Source organism: Aquarana catesbeiana, linkage group LG05 (genome assembly GCF_042186555.1).
Source record: "Aquarana catesbeiana isolate 2022-GZ linkage group LG05, ASM4218655v1, whole genome shotgun sequence".
NCBI lineage: Eukaryota > Metazoa > Chordata > Amphibia > Anura > Ranidae > Aquarana > Aquarana catesbeiana.
The window spans coordinates 581,198,331-581,217,901 of record NC_133328.1 but is presented as its reverse complement, the minus strand read 5'-3'; the positions used below and the strand labels follow the sequence as shown (position 1 = coordinate 581,217,901).

Sequence of the window (19,571 nt, the reverse complement as noted above, 5' to 3'; positions counted from 1 at the left end):
CACAGATACCCCTATGGCAATCAACATGCTATGTGGCACTCATTGGAGGGAGTAGTCAGGAGCGCTGGGGGGGGGGACACGAGAAAATCAGAATTGGGGCTGCTCTGTGCAAAACCACCAAAATGATAGTTTTCATGACCTAAAAAAAACTGTCATTGAGCAAAGGGGTGCTACATTCATAGACAGACAGATACAAAATATAATATATACAGTGCATCCGGATAGAATGGTAAATATATAAGTAAATGGTGCACCTATTCCACATTTAATATGTATCACGTGTATCAAAATTATGAAGAAAATTGTAAAAAAAATAACTATATATATATATATATAATTATAAACCATCAAAACAAATACTGCAATATCAAAAATTCTTAATTCTTTGAATTTTCCACAAGTGATGGAAACCACCATCTCCCTTATGGGTACTCACTTACATATGCCTTTAAGAGGCAGAATGGGGCTGTAACACTAACTGAGGTTCTGAGCATAATTGGACATTAATCTCAACGCCGGCACCTCCTGGCCCTTTGAGGTTTATATAGTTACATAGTTGGTAAGGTTGAATAAAGACACCAGCCCATCCAGTTCAGCCTGAGTGAGTGTGGGTGCGTGTCTACAATTGTCCCTATCCCTGTACATTGTGTCTCATTAAGATGTTCATCTATTATATTATTTTTTATTTAAGGTACCCATATAGCGCTGTCAATTTATGCAGCGCTCCACACATACATCACACACTCACATCGGTCCCTACCCTCAAGAAGCCCACAATCCAAGGTCCCCAACTCGCATTCATACATACTAGGGCCAATTTTGGACAGAAGCCAATTAACCTACCAGCATATCTTTTGGAGTGTGGGAGGAAACCGGAGTACCCGGAGGAAACTCACACAGGCACATGGAGAACATGCAAACTCCAGGCAGGTAGTGTGGTTGGCATTCGAACCAGTGACTTTTTACTGCTAGGTGAGAGTGCTACCCACTACACCCACTACACCACTGTGCCGCTTTATAGGCTTAAGAGCACATGACTGCTGTCATGGTGGTCACATGATCTGAAAACTCCCAATCAAAGGCAGCGATCGGGAGCTTTTGGTTAGGTGCCGGTAACTGTCTCGGGAGCGCGCGCTCTCAGCACAGCTGTATGGACAGAAATTCATGCAAATATGCAGCCCCTCAGCGCCAAGGACCAGGCGCCGAGAGGCTACATATTTGCGTGCGGCCGGCACCAAGGATTTGAGGATCAATCCATATATAGGGCCCAGAAAAAAAATGCAGTGTCCTGCCGTACGTGTGTCATCATCAGGGGCATCGTGTAGGGCAGAGCAAAGGGAGGACGCTGGAGAGGGGACTGACTGCAAAGACTGACATGGTCGGATGTCTGTGTGTATCAGTGACAGATGGACAGCCTCCCAAGTACTGTAGCTTAAAAGTGGAGTTCCTCCCACAAAAAAAAAAATGTCATTAACCGCTTGCCGACAGCCTCACGCAGATATACTGCGGCAGAAGGGCATGTACAGGCAAAACCACGTACGTGTATGTTCCCCTTTAAGAGGCAGCCAGCGGGCGCTCCCCTGCGGCAAACTCCGTGAGTCAGGACGCGGGTCCCGCAAACTCGATCGCTGCGGGAATACCCACGATCGCCTCACGGGGAGGAAGAACGGGGAGATGCTGATGTAAACAGCATCTCCCCGTTCTGCCTAGTGACAAGTGTCACTGGATCTCTGCTCCCTGTCATTGGAGCAGAGATCAGTCACATGTCACACACAGCCATGCCCCTCACAGTTAGAAACACTCCCCTAGGACACACTAAACCCCTACACTGCCACCTAGTGGTTAACCCCTTCACTGCCAGTGTCATTTACACAGGAATCAGTGCATTTGTATAGCACTGATTGCTGTATAAATGACAATGGTCCCAAAAATGTGTCAAAAATGTCCGATGTGTCCGGCATAATGTCGCAGTCACAATAAAAATCGCTGATCGCCGCCATTTAAAAAAAAAAAAAATATTAATAAAAATGCCATAAAACTATCCCCTATATTGTAAACGCTATAACTTTTGCGCAAACCGATCAATAATCGCTTATTGCGATTTTTTTTTTTTTTTTTTTACCAAAAATATGTAGAAGAATACGTATCGGCCTAAACTGAGGAAAAAAATATTTTTTTTATATATTTTTGGGGATATTTATTATAGCAAAAAATTAAAAATAATGTGTTTTTTTTCAAAATTGTCGCTCTTTTTTTGTTTATAGCGCAAAAAATAAAAAGCGCAGGGGTGATCAAATACCACCAAAAGAAAACTCTATTTGTGGGAAAAAAAGGACGTCAATTTTGTTTGGGTGCAAGGTCGCACGACCGCGCAATTGTCAGTTAAAGCAACGCAGTCCTGAATCGCAGAAAGTGCTCTGGTCAGGAAGGGGGTAAATTCTTCCAGGACTGAAGTGGTTAATGTGCATGAAATAAGTTTAAAAAAAAACATTTGGAGAATTTTTTTTTTTTTTACTTACCTTTTTATGCCTGTTGCTATGTGGTCCCTCGAAATCTGCCTCCTTCAGCGCCTGGGCTCCTGACGCCCCTTCCCTCGGCGCCTGAAGGGAGATCACCTCTGCCCCCTCCCTCTAGGCAATCATCTGGGACACGTCACAGGTCCCAGATGATAGCGCGGACAGTCGCGGCGCGGCCCCCTCATGCGCAATGGGTGCCCGGCTGTGAAGCCACAGCCGGGCGCCCGCAGTTACAATGCCAGCACCACCGAGCGGAGGGGGAGACGAGCGGGGCTTCAACCCCCTGCATTGCTGGACCCTTGGACAGGTAAGTGTCTGATTATTAAAGTCAGCAGCTGCAGTATTTGTAGGCAATGAGGGGAGTCTCGGGCAGCCGAGACTGTTTTGCAACATCGCTGGATTGAATTGGGCTCAAGTAAGTATTAGGAGGGCTGCTGCACACAGAAGATTTTTTTTTATCTTAATGCATAGATTGCATTCAGACCCCTTTCACACTTGTGCGACTTGTCCTGCGACTTGGGACTGCAAAGTCACATGACAAGTCGAACCCCATGATTTCCATATCTGTGCGACATATCTGTGCGACTTCAAAGTAGTCCCTGCACTACTTTGGTCCAACTTTAATGCGACTTCTGACTTTACAACCACTTTAAGGTGAGTGTGACCAGTTTATATGAGAGTTGCTTCCTTTAGCTTTGTGGGACTTAATATATGGATTGATCCTTAATATCTAATTACGCTCACAACCACAGGTGCGGTAAGCTACATTGCCTTTAAGGAAAACGTAACCCAAGAACAAAACCTTAAAGTGGAACTTCACCCAAAAGGAAAAGTTCAGCTTGTTTACATCCCCCCCCCAGGAGTAGAAATTGTCCTGGCATCAGTGGGAGTAAACCATGCATCTTTGGTGTGGGAATAGTGTTTTGTAGCCGTGGGAGGAAAAATGCCCCAAGGGCCAGAAAAAGGCAAACAAAGGGCCACATCTGGCCCCCGAGCTGCAGATTGGAGACCGCTGATCTAGAGCATATCATATGTTTGTTTTTTTTTTGTTTTTTTGATGCAGTCTATGACCAGCATTATTGTGCTTTCTGTTATTTATTGCTATTGTGTATGTTTTAGGCAATGAGGAAAGGACTGCTAGATGTAATTCCAAAGAGTGCACTAGAAGATTTAAAGCGGTGTTCCAGCCGCAATTTTTTTTTTTTTAAAAGTCAGCATCTACAAACACTGTAGCTGCTGACTTTTAATAAGGACACTTACCTGTCCAGCGAGCCCGCGATGTCGGGCCCCCGAGGCTGATTTGTTCATCAGATCGGCTGCCGGCGCCACCATCTTAACGAAGGGAAACAGGCAGTGGAGCCTTTCGGCTTCACTGCCCGTTTCCTACTGCGCATGTGCGAGTGGCGCAGCGCTTTGTGAATGGCCCTGTTGTTTTTTGGGACACACACATGTCCCAGAAGACAACGGGGCAGCTCGCCAAAGAGGAGGAAGCACCACGGAATAGGAAGAGGCAGATTAGGAAGACTGCCTAGCAACAGGGGTTTCTGGTAAGTAAAAATTTTTTTTTTTTTCACTTTTTCTTTTTCTTTTTTTGAGAATGTTAATGGAATTTTTTATTTTAGGGTGGACCTCCACTTTAAGAGTGGAAGATTTCAGACTTCTGGTGAATAGCTGCGGTGAAGTTAATGTTTTAAGGTTTTACATGTTTCAACGATGGTGTTTTTAAAGGTTTTACTTGTTTCAACGATAAGTCAGGTAAGAAATTGCATACATTGCTGTCCAAGGAAAAGCCTTTGGGCACACATTGCAGTTGTTCAATAAATTGAACACAGAATAATAAAACTATAATTTGATTTGCTATGATAAAACCCATTAAAAGCAGCAAAAAAAGTGCCCCTGTAATACTTTATAGCTTTTAGGAAAAATGTCTGTGATATTCCCTACAACCAAATTAGTACACTGTACACAACCATTGCCCTGAGCATTGGCACTGCCCCACCCCGACTTCTCAGTGCAAAGGGGTCATTCTAAAATATTTGATCAAATCAGCTGCATTTTTTTTTTGCCAGATTCATTTTAAACTGCACCTGTTCTTCACAGTGGTGCTCTGTCACCAGAATATGAGGCGAGGAGAAATCTCCCAGTGGGGATCCCTGTTTTGGTGACAATTGAGTGAAATTCTCACATCTGCAGTGGGGACACACTGCTAAAAATAAGCTGACCTTTACCACTTTATCCACTATTTGAATACGTTTAGACTTCACCCAGCGGGCTGCGGGGTGAACGGGTCAGTTGAAAAAAAAATACCAGGGCTTTCCTCACCGTCGGGCGGGTGTTACTCGGGTGCGGACCGCGCCCCCCGCACCCCCCTAGCAACGCCTCTGCACTGGTTTAAGAATCGCTGCTTTAAGAATCGCTGCTTCTACAGGAGTTTTGTCTTCCGCCAATAGAAGCAGCTCAATGTTATCCAATGGCTCCATGCACAATGGGCTTAAAAAAACATCTGTTCTCTCAGGAGTAAAAATCGCTCATATAGAGCATTTTTTTTGTACAAAGTTTAGAGGAGTTTAGGAGTTTGATGTTTTTTCTGCCTCCAAGCTCCAATCAGAAACATGAACCAGAAGGGTTTTTTTTCTGCATCTAAAGCGTTAAACTCAAAATATGCCTCTACCTCCTAATGTACATGGACACATAGGACACATGATAGAGAACATTGGAGAACATTGAGTTTCTTCTACAGGCAGAACACAGCTCCTGTAGAAGCAACGTTGTTTAATCCAGTGTGCATGGAGCCGCTCAGCTTTTACAGGCAGGGAAAAAAAACCTTCTGGTATGCGTTTTTTGATTGGAGCAAACTGGCAGAAAAAAACGCTGCTCTCCTAAACTTGCTGCGTACAAAAATGTTCTATATGAGCATTTTTTTTATTTGTGCCAAGGGAACTGACCTTTTTTTTTTAAGCCCAGTGTGCATGGAGCCTAAGCTTTATGTCTCCAGTGGAGTGAGTTATAGCATTGTGTACTCAGACTTTCCTAGGATATTTAATTTACCGTATGTATTTATTTATTTATTGCTATCTATTCCCATGGGGCTGCAGTGATATTATATATATATATAACAAAAAGTTGCTCTACATTAATGTTTTATTTCCCCCAAGAAAGGCCAGCTTATTCATAGAACAAATATGTATGTGGGTGGTATGTATGTGTGTATGTATGTGTGTATATATATATAGATATATATATATATTTACCATATTATTTGTAAATCAGCACAGTGTGTGTGTATGCAGACATACATATTATACATAAAAAATTGATACATATATTAATAGACACATTATCTTTGCAGAATGTATTTTCCTCCAGTTCTATTGTACACTACACTGGGATGGAAGTTATACAGTATTATTATTATTATTATCACTTGCACTTACATAAGTGTAATGTGACCATAGAGGTGGCAGGGTATTTTCCCTGTGGCATTGAAGGAGTTAATCCTGTGTGCAGAGCTTGGGGACTTACCGCCTGTCAGGGGTGAGTGTCCCCTCCTGTAATCAACACTCCAGGTGCAGAGCATGCTTGCAAGGAATTCCTCGGACAGCATTGACACTCTCACTGCTCCCTTGTCTGTCACAGCAGGTGCCCAATTAAGCGGAGCCTTTGTCCGGTGCATGTCCACTGGGGGGCATGGCTTGTCAGACTGAGTCCAGGCCAGCCCTGCCCAGTAACCACAGTAACCAGGGCTACCCTCACCGTCGGGAGGGTGTCACCCGGGTGCGGACCGCACCCACCACACCCCCCTAGCAACACCTCTGCCCCCAGGCTGTGCGGTGTGGCCCCGGGGAGGGCGAAGCACTACACTAATGGCCCGGTCATGTCAGGAACAGGTAATAGTGCTTTCCATGTGGACTACAACTCCCAGCATGCCTTCTTTCTACCTCCAGCAGGGTGCTTAAAACTTCCAGTGTGCCTTCTATATCTCTTAAAGGGGTCCTCTGTTGGTTGAACTACAAATGTCAGCATGACTGTGCCTCTGGCAGGGGTGAGACTAGATAGAATACTATAAGGGGCACCAAAACCCACAGGGTGAGTTCAGTATATTCGGTGGACCTGTCTTCAGATGTGTTTTATTATGTGAAGTTCAGTATGTTATGTAATATGACAATGATATGATAATGATATGATATGGTGATATTTATTACCCCTCACAGATCACATACACCCCCCCCCCCGAAACACACAATGCCTTCATCTGTTCTTCTCCCCACAAGGCACCATCTTTGTTCAGGCATCATCCAGGGTCACCATCTACTTCCTGTACTGAGATTTCAGCTCATAGATGACACAATCATGTACAATCTGGTGTCTGTGCAGTTCTTGGCTGTGTTCAGCTTGGCTGTCTTCACTGGTGACCATATGTCCTCCTTCCCAATCCAGTCCCCCCCCCCCTTTTTTATTTTTATAATTTCTTAATTTTACAAAAAATTTACTACAACGTTCCAATGTACAGTCTGATCAGTGGGGGAGAGGAGACTGAGGAAATGCTTTCTCCTGCCTGCAGCAGACTGGTGACATCATCTCAGCCTAGGCAAAGTCGCTGACTAGATGATAGAAGTTGGATCTTTTCTGATGAATGCTGATGTATAATCTGAAATGCCAGGAAACTCTTTAGTAAAGTTACTAAAAGGTCAGCTGTTCCTGATTACAGATGGGTCATATGTGGATGATATGTAAACATATTAGAATGTGTGTGACTCACAGTAACTATTCATATCCAAACCTCTCCGGTAAGTAGCATTGCATTGTTTTTTAATTTTGTCTTCTTTTCCTTTGTGTTCAGTTCCAGCCCACAGCAGACTGTGGTTTCCACAGAGACCAGGAAGAAGCAAAACAGTAAGATGCCTTTTAAAGTGTAACTATGAACCAAACCAAACTGGCATGTAATGCAGTCTGTCAGTATTAAAAAGTAGAACTATAGGCAAAACTGTTTTTTTTTTCCCTCTCTCTCTTCACTGGTGACCATATGTCCTCCTTCCCAATCCAGTCCCCCCCCCCTTTTATTTTTATAATTTCTTAATTTTACAAAAAATTACAACTCGTCATGCCTCTTACTAAATACCATGGATTGTCTACCTTCCAAAAAATTCCATATACTGAATACCATGCCGTATTAACCATGTACACTTATCAGAATGCAATATATATATATATATATATATATATATATATATATATATATATATATATATATATATAATATTTTTAGATGCATTTTGAAGCATTACATTTACTGAATTAAAAATGTTTAAAGCCTAACTTCATCTAATACACTGGGGTGATATTCTCACCTCTTAGAGCAGTGGTCTCCAAACTGTGGCCGGGGGGGCTGGATGTGGCGCTTTGCTTGCTTTTATCCGGCCCTCGGGGCGTTATCCCCCCCCCCCCCACTGTCAGCAACAGTGTCGCATAGTTCCTGCCACTGACAATAACTGTGGTACACTATTCCTCCCACGGATACCTATCATGGGGCACTATTCCTCCCACGGATACCTACCATGGGGCACTATTCCTCCCACGGATACCTACCATGGGGCACTATTCCTCCCACGGATACCTACCATGGGGCACTATTCCTCCCACGGATACCTACCATGGGGCACTATTCCTCCCACGGATACCTACCATGGGGCACTATTCCTCACACGGATACCTACCATGGGGCACTATTCCTCCCGCGGATACCTACCATGGGGCACTATTCCTCCCGCGGATACCTACCATGGGGCACTATTCCTTCCACGGATACCTACCATGGGGCACTATTCCTCCCGCGGATACCTACCATGGGGCACTATTCCTCCCACGGATACCTACCATGGGGCACTATTCCTCCCACGGATACCTACCATGGGGCACTATTCCTCCTGCGGATACCTACCATGGGGCACTATTCCTCCCACGGATACCTACCATGGGGCACTATTCCTCCCGCAGATACCTACCATGGGGCACTATTCCTTCCACGGATACCTACCATGGGGCACTATTCCTCCCGCGGATACCTACCATGGGGCACTATTCCTCCCGCGGATACCTACCATGGGGCACTATTCCTCCCGCGGATACCTACCATGGGGCACTATTCCTCCCGCGGATACCTACCATGGGGCACTATTCCTCCCGCGGATACCTACCATGGGGCACTATTCCTCCCGCGGATACCTACCATGCGCTTTGCTTGCTTTTATCCGGCCCTCGGGGCGTTATCCCCCCCCCCCCCACTGTCAGCAACAGTGTCGCATAGTTCCTGCCACTGACAATAACTGTGGTACACTATTCCTCCCACGGATACCTACCATGGGGCACTATTCCTCCCACGGATACCTATCATGGGGCACTATTCCTCCCACGGATACCTACCATGGGGCACTATTCCTCCCACGGATACCTACCATGGGGCACTATTCCTCCCACGGATACCTACCATGGGGCACTATTCCTCCCACGGATACCTACCATGGGGCACTATTCCTCCCACGGATACCTACCATGGGGCACTATTCCTCCCGCGGATACCTACCATGGGGCACTATTCCTCCCGCGGATCCCTACCATGGGGCACTATTCCTTCCACGGATACCTACCATGGGGCACTATTCCTCCCGCGGATACCTACCATGGGGCACTATTCCTCCCACGGATACCTACCATGGGGCACTATTCCTCCTGCGGATACCTACCATGGGGCACTATTCCTCCCACGGATACCTACCATGGGGCACTATTCCTCCCGCAGATACCTACCATGGGGCACTATTCCTTCCACGGATACCTACCATGGGGCACTATTCCTCCCGCGGATACCTACCATGGGGCACTATTCCTCCCGCGGATACCTACCATGGGGCACTATTCCTCCCGCGGATACCTACCATGGGGCACTATTCCTCCCGCGGATACCTACCATGGGGCACTATTCCTCCCGCGGATACCTACCATGGGGCACTATTCCTCCCGCGGATACCTACCATGGGGCACTATTTCTTCCACGGATACCTACCATGGGGCACTATTCCTCCCACTGATGCCAACTATGGTGCCACTTAAGGGGCAGATTTAATGTATGTGAATGCATGGAGGGCGGCATTCACCTGCTAATTAAGATAATATTCTGGCACCCTTTACATTACACAGCCCCCCCTCCCCCCTCATGTTCTGTTTTAAAATTGTGCACACTCATGGAATAGCGTCAAACTACAGTACTTAAAAATCTCGATAGACAACACTTTAAAAATGTCTACAGGTTACCAGTTTGGAGTTACAGAGGAGTTCTTGTGCTAGAATCATTGCTCTTGCTCTTACGATTGCAGCTATACCTCACATGTGTGGTTTGAACACTGTTTACTTTTTGCGGGCGTGACTTGCATATGCGTTCGCTTCTGCGCGCGAGCACGGAGGGATGGGGCGCTTCTTATTTTTTACGCTGTTCCTTTTTTTTTGCTTTTTTTCGCTGATCGCTTTTATTGCTGTCAGAAGAAATGTAAACCTCCCTTGTGACAGGTACTCCTTATGGATTTATCTGGGGTCTATGAGACCCCCAAACCCCTCCTTTGCACTTAAAAGCATTCAAAACGCCAACTTTGGCTGTTTTTGAATACTGACGTTTTTTTTTTTTTTAATTTGGCTCGTTTAAGTCTTCTGTAAAGCGGAAGTGATGTCATGACATCGCTTCCTGGTTACTAGATCCAATCAAAGCTGCATCGGTTGTTAACCCAAGAAAGCCAACCGCGGTTGAAATGTCCGCGGGCCGGGTGCATGTGAATTCATCACGTGCACTGACGGGCCATACATTTAGTGGCCTGCAGGCCGTAGGTTGCCGACCCCTGCTCTAGATCTATAATACTGGAGCACAGTGGGATGCATGCTGACTGACAGCGACCATTAGCCCTGGCACCACCAGCTATCAGTAACAGCCGCAGTCCTGTGCTAAGCTTGGGAGCTAAATCCATCAGCTCCTGGGTTTTTGCTCCTGCTACCAAGTGCTCTATAGGAGTTCCAGCAGCAAACAATGTAAACACAATGCTGAACAATGCTTTCATACTGTGCTTACATTGTAAGTGAAATCCTGTTAGGGTCCTTACACACAGGTGACTGAGACAGTTCAACCTAAATGCAAGCATTTTTCCCCAATTAGGGAAGCCCAGGTGTAAGCATACAGCCTCCCATAGACATGAATCGCTGTGTGCTGCTGTACTTTGGTATACTGTTGTGCTATTTTAAAGCGGGGGTCCACCTATCTATCTTTTTTTTTTTTTTTTTTTTAGTTAATTCACAAACTTTTCTTCTCAGCATTACATACTCACATATTGTGTGTAATATGTCCGCCTGTGTCAGATTTCGTCGGAAAGAATAACTTATATTATTCACTGCAGGCGGTTTCCATCTTCATTGTGGGCATTTGAAGCCCACAAGCATTTATTTCCTGGATGTGGTGAATGCTGTGCTCCCAGCATTCACCGCTCGTTCCCGCACATGCTCAGTGGCATCCTGGGAAGCCTGTGACTAGCTCCCAGGAGTCTGGGAGAGGCTAGAAACACGCCTACTCCCACGGGAGGAGAACCAGGAAGTGCAAAGAAGAATAGAAAAATAAAAGGTAATTAGGGCGATTTAAATTTTTGTAAAAGGCATGTCAGCATCTAGGCAAGGAAGAGAATACATACAGATATTGTTCAAAATTTGGGTGGAACCCCGCTTTAAACACAAGTATAGCGTATGGGTGTATACGTATGCATTCACATTAAACTGTCTCAGCAGACCATGTGCAAGGACCTCTAGAATAGAGGCTTGAACAAAGCAAAAACGGCTCTGTCCAGGCCCTCCCTGCAACAGATTGCTGCTATAGTGATCTGCTAACTGATTTGTGTGTGTGTGTGTGTTTTTTTTGTTTTTTTTACAGATTAATATAAATAATTTGTACTTCATATGTCTATTAGCTCTGATGCCCAGATCTCTGTAATCTCTCTTTCAAACTTCAATAAACCTCCAAGTGTATAACGTTTTGGACAGATTTCCCATCATTTCTGTTGGGGGGGGGGGGGTTACCTGGACAAAAAGAGAGGAAGGAAGCAACAAAAGTATTTTTTGGTTCCTTTTATTTCTGATCTCCTTTTCATCCAGCATCCATTTGAACAGGCCAAAAAATGTAATTGTTCAGTAGCTGCTGAAAGATGCTGGTGCTATATATGTCTCTGTATCAAACTGATCCTAACACAATTTAAAGGGGTTGTAAAGTTATTTTTTTTTTTTTTTTAAAATAACAAACATGTTATACTTACCTTCACTGTGCAGCTCGTTCTGCACAGAGTGGCCCCGAACCTGGTCTTCTGGGGTCCCTCGGCGGCTGTTTCAGCTCCTCCCCGCAAGCATTTACCACCTTAATGCGAGGGCTCGCATGGTGGTGAGTGCTTGCGGGCGCGCTCCCGTGATACAGCCGGCGGCTATAGCCGCTCGCTGTATCACTCGGCCCCGCCCCCCGGCGCGCCGCGTCATCGGATGTGATTGACAGCAGCGCGAGCCAATGGCTGCGCTGCTTTCAATCCATCCACTGCAGCCAATCAGCGACCAGGCTGAGCTGCAATGAAGATGACGAGGACGAGCAGCGAAGTTTCGAGGCGTCAGGTAAGTAAAACGGGGGGCCTGGGGGCGGCGGTACTGTCAAAAGTTTTTTCACCTTAATGCATAGAATGCATTAAGGTGAAAAAATTTTTACCTTTACAACCCCTTTAATTTTAATGCTCTGCTTCAGGTTCCTGCTCCACGTACAGAAAGACTGGACCAGCGTGTATCCGACAGCAGCATCTTTCAAGCCATCAGCTGTGCCCCTTCCTGTGCGGATGGGCAATCCTCTGAGGAGGGGGGCACCCCCAGACAAGTATGGTAATCTGGAGCTTATGAAGGTAAATTGTATTACTTTGCATGTGTCAAGCAGTTGCAAAAAAAAAACTTTATTGCTGTATCATGATTTGAGTTGCATTATGTGTTCACTGATGTTAATGTGATACAAAGCCGGATAGTTTCAGCTGAGCATCCGGTGAAATATGGAAAGCAGGGGTTACCTTTGGTGATAATTGCCAGTCAGTACAATAACAGAGGCAATAAAGCTATGCAGATGTTGACTTTTCTTGCCAAGGATTAACTTGGCCCTAAGACTAGATTATAAAATATTGTGACCCACGTTATGCGTGTCAGTAGCCCATTAATTTCAGATGTGTGGGGGAAAAAAGTCCCAGACCCCTTACTTTAAATTGCGCCACACTGAGCCGCATGGTGCGTGCAAATTTGTGCTGGGTTTGCGGATGCAATGTACGTTTGCTGCTGGTTAGAAATGCGTGCAACGGTCCTGACCTACAGTGGTGTGAACCTAGTCTAACCCTGGCTGTTTATCTTTTGGACTGTCTGATGCAGTGTTTATAAACATTGTCCAGACATGAGACCAAGAGATGCAAAGTTACATTGTTAGCTTTTGTATCTACTGTTTCATTCATCTGTAGATCAAGGGCTTTTTCACATGGGTGATCCAATCAGGTCCGCCTATCATTTTTTCAGGCGGACATTATCAGAAGCACAAGTCCATTTACACCCACCTACCTCTGGGTCCGGTCAAGCCCGCTACAAAAAATGGAGGAGGTCTGCATCGTCTTCCATTTGGCTGGACCAGATCGGAGGCAGCTGGCTGTAAATGGACAGCGCAGTCCATTTACTCGCAGCCGCCCATAGAGCAGAGTGGGGGTTGGCTTTTTTTTTTTTTTTACCAATTTATCTGTGAAGATATGCTGTTTTATTGTTTCATCATTGAACTGCTGGCTAAATATTTCTGAGTAACTACATTTTTCCTTGATGCTTTTCCAGGTTCCTAACTTCCTGCACCTTACCCCCATGGCTATTAAGAAGCACTGTGCTGTTCTGAAAGGTAAGCGCTCTGCTTTTTGGTCAGTAGAAACTTATGCCCTGTACACACGATCGGACATTCCGACAACAAAATCCATCAGATTTTTTCTGACGGATGTTGGCTCAAACTTGTCTTGAATACACACGGTCGCAGAAAGTTGGTCGGAAATGCCGAATGTCAAGAACGCGGTGACGTACAATACCTATGACGAGCCGAGAAAAATGAAATTCAATAGCCAGTGCTGCTCTTCTGCTTGATTCCGAGCATGCGTAGCACTTTGTGTGTCGGAATTGTCTACACGCGATCGGAATTTATGCGATCGGATTTTGTTGTCGGAAAATTTTATAGCCAGCTCTCAAACTTTTGTGTCGGAAATTCCGATGGAGCCCACACACGGTCGGAATTTCCGACAACGAGCTCCGATCGCACAGAAAGTCCGATCATGTGTACAGGGCATAAGAATGGAACTTGCAGGTCACTCAAATCTGTATTTTATTATGGAGATTTTCCTCCCTTTATTTTACATCAGACATCGATCTACTGTGCGAAAGGGGTGTGCCAGTGGCATCAATTGCAGCCTCACTGTACCCCATCAAATGCGGCCACTGTGCCCCCCCCCTCGTCGTCTGCCTGGCACTTACCCTATCTTGGTGGCGGGTCAGGCAGCGGGTGACGGTGGCGAGCTGTGGGATCTTGTAGCGGGTCAGACAGCGGCTCCTGTGTCCTCCATGCGTCTCCTCCTGATAAGCGTCCAATCGCATCACCTGTCCTTTCAGCCAATCAGGTGACGAGTATCAGACCTGTGCTACCTGATTGGCGGAGAGGCGGTTCTGTGTTAGAAAAGTGAATATTCATTCGCTTTTCTAACATCTGGGTGGACTGTAAGCGCAATGCTTTGCGCTCGCAGTTCACCTTTTTTGAAGCCTATTGGAGCCTATGGCTCTAATAAGGTGCTTCAAAAACACCCCCCGCCACTGTAATTCAGGTGCCCGGCGTCCGAAAAGAGGCCGGACACCTGAATAGGGAGTGGTGGCTATCTACATAGAGGGGGTGGCTGGAGAGAAGACGTGTGAGCGACGTGGGGGTTTTTGGGTATTGTTTCAGATGTTGTAGACTGTGTCATGTGAGCCAAAATTAGACCCTCCCTTATTTGGCCATGGCAATTTGCTGGCAACTGGTGTTCTTTTTACAATTCGGTTCAGAGAATTTTGGAGCTCATTTATAAAAGAACATGCTGGTTTATAAAAATATAAATTGCAGTACCTCTCCTTGTTCTCTTTCAGTGCTGAAGACACTGACATAGGCCAAGCCAGCACCCTCACAGAAATCTTTTAAAATTCGGGCTGAGTGAGCACCTGCCTGTTGTGATGTACACCGTTTGGCAGAATAGTACCCTCTTCTATCCTAATAGTCTTTTAGACATGCATCATGCATGCTCTTTGCAATCATATCTGAAACCTGCAGTACATTGTACAAAATTTAAGGTGAAATACCACCCTTCCGCAGCAAACGTTTGAAATGGCAGGGATCCAGATTTAGCAACAAGGGGGGAAGAGGGATATGGGAACGTTGCCTACAAACTAAATTCAATTGCTGTGGTTTTAAAGAAAATTAATCTGTTTTTTTTATAGTTAATGTATAACTAAACCCCTGTTTTAAATAAATAAATAAAATGAAGTTTTGAATTCAGTATTGTGAATAAAGAAAATCTTTGAATGCTGGTCACACTGCGGTGCGGGAAAACACATGTGATTCAGACAGGAATCGCACCACATTCCTGTTCAAATCACATGCAATTCTTTGCAGTGTGTTTTGAGCCCATTCATTTTGTAGGCTCAAATTGCACCGCATGAAAAAGGAGCTTGCATCTTTTTTTGCCGCACTGGAATCAGATGGTATGTGTGTTCACACCCATGCGATCCAATTCAGCCAATCGCACTGCTAAAATTGACACCCACAGTGGTTCGTATTAACAGAGTACAATTATAATGCGGTGTGGGAAATGCACAGGAAACGCTGCGATTCCCACACCGCATCAGTGTGAACCAAGATAATTGTCCCTGCAGTGCGCTGTCAGGCTCTGTACACATCTATGCGGATGGCTTTGGGTGCAGGCATCGCAGCAATACCCTCAACCACCTGCAGTGAAAATGTGCTGCTGTAAGAAAATGTACGGAGCTGCCATTCATTCTAAATGACACCCCCACACAAGTAAAAACGCAGCAAGTTTGCAGGTGCAGGAACTGCAAAGGGATTTCCCTGCGGGCTGCATTTTGGAGAAGGGGCATGCACTTTTTTTTACTGGAAAGACAGGCACTGTGGCCCATTATAATGAATAGGCTGCCAGAGCAAATGCGGCATGCACACACACATAGGTGTGAACTGAGCGTTATGGAAGAGCTTTCCCCCAAACTTCCAGTTTTACAGTTGCATGCACTACACTACAGATGCTACATCTACCATGATTTATTGTGCTTGGTTCAACTTCAAATGTGCATATGTACCAGTTACCATTCATTTGCTGTGCAAAACTCGCTTTTACTCAAGAAGACTGCGACTGGTGCAGTAATGAATGGGAGGTTTTCAGTGCTTTTATGTGGCAGAGCTGGATGCATCAGCATTAGAATTTGGTTCATTTTATGCTTGCGCTGAAGAGGAAGGCTTATATCCTACATTGGGACCCTGTAGAGCCAACTTATTCCTTATAATGGGAGTGTGATCCCTGGACTTCTGACAGGATCAAGGGGTATTTTTATTTTATTTATTTATTTTTGCTGATAAAACAAAATGCTTTTACAGCAAGTCCCTTATTTACGAACGCGTTCCATTCCAAGAGCTTGTTCGTAAGTCCAACAAAGATCAGCGCTTGCAGACAAAGGTTGTGAGCGCTGATCAGTGTGTTCTAGTTAGGGGAGTCCCCCTGTCAGAACACAATAGCACAGCGGGGGAGATCACTGCACCAACACTGCTTGTGTTAGTACGCCGATCTGTCAGATTTTTTTTTTTTTCCGTTCAGCTTGCTGGGATGAACGAACAAAAATGAGTGTGTGTACCAGGCTTTACATGATTGTACATGCAAACACATGTTCGCATCTTTGAAAGTTCGCAAGTTGAATGTTCGTATGTAGGGGACTCGCTGTAATGGTTTGGTTTTACATACACTTTATTTACATCAATACATGAAAAAAGATGTCCTATGGAGGTAGCTAAAGAGACGGCAAACACAGCTTGCTCTGAGGCTCTCCTTGTCTTATTGAAAACTTGGTCCTTGGTGAACTCCTCTGGTAAGGGAGGAGATTCTGGGGACTTAATGAGTTTAAATGGGGGGTCTACCTTTCAGCACTGCTGAGAAGGATACTATGGGACTAGAATGTCATCTGTTGGCTGGATAGAAGGTGGTATAAAATCCTAATCAATTAAGTCATCTGCCCCCTGCTGGATTCCATGAATAATTACATTAGACTTCTCAGCAAAAAGCAGATTTTGTTTTTCCACAGTGAGGGAGTGGGACTGAGATCTTGGGAAATCACTTTGCTAGGGGGTTCCTGGAGACCTTGGAACAGGCTGCTATTTAAACCAATCTCTTGTTGACTTCACCCACCCACTATACAGTCAGTTGTGGGTGCATTAACCCTTTGAAATTTATGTGAACCCCAACGATGAACATCTCTTATTTTGGTCTGTTAAACATACCATTTTATTATAGACAATCATAAGTTTAAAAAAATACCCGTTGACCTTGTCAGCTGATAACTTCCTTTTTGTTTTCTGTCTGTGCTGAATTCTTATCAGTAACATTGTTCCCAGCTCTGAGAACTACAGAACAAATTTTCTCTTTTATTTATAGAGAAAAGAGAGACTGTTACTGTAGTCCCGTCCTAGGGTGACAACACTGCTCATCCATGGATATAGTAAGTGACTGTTGTCACCCAAGGAGAGAAATTGTGATTCCGGCAGGACCATAAAGTGAAAAACAAATGTGTTGTGCAAGCTGCAATACATTACCAGATTTCTTCCTGGGTTTAGATACATATTAAACTAGTGATGTGCAATTTAGTTCTTAGGGCCCTTTAAAAAGGGCGGACCAATCAGATCTGCCTGTCCATTTTTCAGGCGGACCCTCCAGTCTCCTCTACGGAGTGGCGGGTGTCAATGGACATGTTCGACAGATGGATGGGGATCCGTTCCCCATCCCTATGGTGAACTGAATTGGATGGCAGTCAGGTGTAAACAGACAGGTGATCTGTTTCCATCCGACGTCCCATAGGACAGCAAGCTGTGTCCCCTCTGCATAAACAAAGTGGACATGGACCAGCCATCCGCCTGTTTAGCAGGGATCAGCGGACAGATTCCCTGATGCCCAGGTGGACTCCAATGGAACCCACCCCATGTGTAAGGGGCCTCAAGGGTCAAAAATTGTTCAGGTTTTTGATGTAGGGACAGACTTTTTATTATTTTTCTTTTAAGAAAACATATATTTAATCGACATATCAATATTATAATGAAAAATATGAAAGTCCTTTTGATTGAAGCCGAGCAGATTGGCTTCCAATGATGCAGTTGCTTTTTGGGTATAGGCAGACATGATGTGTTTGTATATTTTATAGAGTTCTGCACTGAGTGGCCAGCTGCCCTCTCCGACGATGACCAGTGCAAGCAGCATTTCCCAATAGAGTTAAAGTCTATGGATTATGTGTTCGCTGGGCCGTCAATCCGCAACCCAAAAGCCAGGGTAGTGACCTTGCAGGTGAGTGAAACAGCCTGTTCATTTAGGTTACCCAAATCTGAGAACTGTATCAAAAGCACAACAGGACTCTTGATTGCTGTACAGATTTTTAAAGGGCCAGTCCACTCAAAAGTGGTATTTTTGATACAAATGGAATTGGTGGGCAGATTCACCCCTCAGGCATTTTAAATCTGTTGAAGTGTCTGGCAGTTAGATCTCCCTGCTATCATTCTCAACTCTGTTCCAGCCCACCTGGGAGTTTTGGGTGTTTCCTCCCTAGTGGGTGCTCAGATCTGGGGAACTCTGTGCAGGGATGGTGGGAGCCTCTCATAATGGACACAAGAGGTATGCAGACCTGGGGACTCAGAAGTTGAAACCCTGAGAGATGAAAGAGGCTGCGGATGGTTTCATTCCTCAGCATCTGCCAAAAGCTTCAGTGGCAGTTTTTGGCAGAGTGACCTATTCTAATGGAGAATATGTCTGATCTGTAGTATTCCCATGCAAAATGCACCACATCACAAATCTTAGATTGAAGAATTCCTCAGTGTCTAAGTAATATGTTAATGTGATGGTGCTAAATGTCCTGATGTTCTGACTACAGCAAAGCAAGTCTTGTCAATGTTCTTATTCAGCTCTAATGGTTTGTTTTGGCCTTGTCTAGTAAGTTATTGAACATTCTTTAACACATGCAGGCAGTAACTCAAGCTGTAAAGAAAGCATGCTTGTAGGCTGGATTCACACTTATGGAGTATTAGTGCTTTTTGCTACAATCCATTTAACATGGTTTCCTATGGAACACGTTCTGTAGTGCAAATCTGCAAAATGCAAAAAGCACTAAAACTGCATAGGTGTGAATCCAGCTAATTACGAAGTAAAAAAAAAATTGCAAATATAACCACACCCTATTTTTTTTATCTTTCTCTTGCTGTTGTGTGATGATCATTCCAGTTTTTTTGTTTAATTTCCTGATCATGTCATCCTTGGTTACATTGGGGAAAGTTTCTTGCCTCATGATTGGATGCCTAGGCTAGCTTATGACCGGATGGCAGTGACAAATAAGGGGCACGCTCACTAAAAGGGATCCTGGTGGTGGCTCGTTTTATAAAACACTGGTCAACATTCTCTGTTTCTCTTTTGCTTGCTCTCTGAACATTTCTTTAAATGCATGCTTTCAGAACACTTTATTGAAATTGTGTTTCATAGAACTGTTTCTTTTCCACCAAGTTGCATTTACCAATACCCCTCTGGTGTCAACAGATTTGCATCTAGTATTTAAAGTATCATTGGCTCTACAATTCATTGCTCATGCTGTGGCAATGCTTTTCCAGTGGATACTCCATCTTCAGTATTGCCACTCAGTAGTGCGCTTATTCCGTTTTCC

At 44.8% G+C, this 19,571-nt stretch overlaps 1 protein-coding gene across 4 annotated transcripts in view; it reads left to right on the top strand.

Annotated features, from left to right (window-relative positions):
- The window catches only part of LOC141145415 (small ribosomal subunit protein mS35-like), a 111,827-nt gene that overhangs the window by 84,341 nt on the left and 7,915 nt on the right, over positions 1-19,571 (top strand). For all 4 annotated transcript variants that reach the window (XM_073632063.1, XM_073632064.1, XM_073632061.1 and 1 more), the window contains 5 exons: positions 4,139-4,271; positions 7,357-7,409; positions 12,322-12,472; positions 13,425-13,485; positions 18,072-18,211. In XM_073632063.1, coding sequence (XP_073488164.1) covers positions 4,230-4,271; positions 7,357-7,409; positions 12,322-12,472; positions 13,425-13,485; positions 18,072-18,211 — 447 coding nt within the window. In that variant the 5' untranslated portion in view covers positions 4,139-4,229. The remainder of the gene's footprint in view (positions 1-4,138; positions 4,272-7,356; positions 7,410-12,321; positions 12,473-13,424; positions 13,486-18,071; positions 18,212-19,571) is intronic.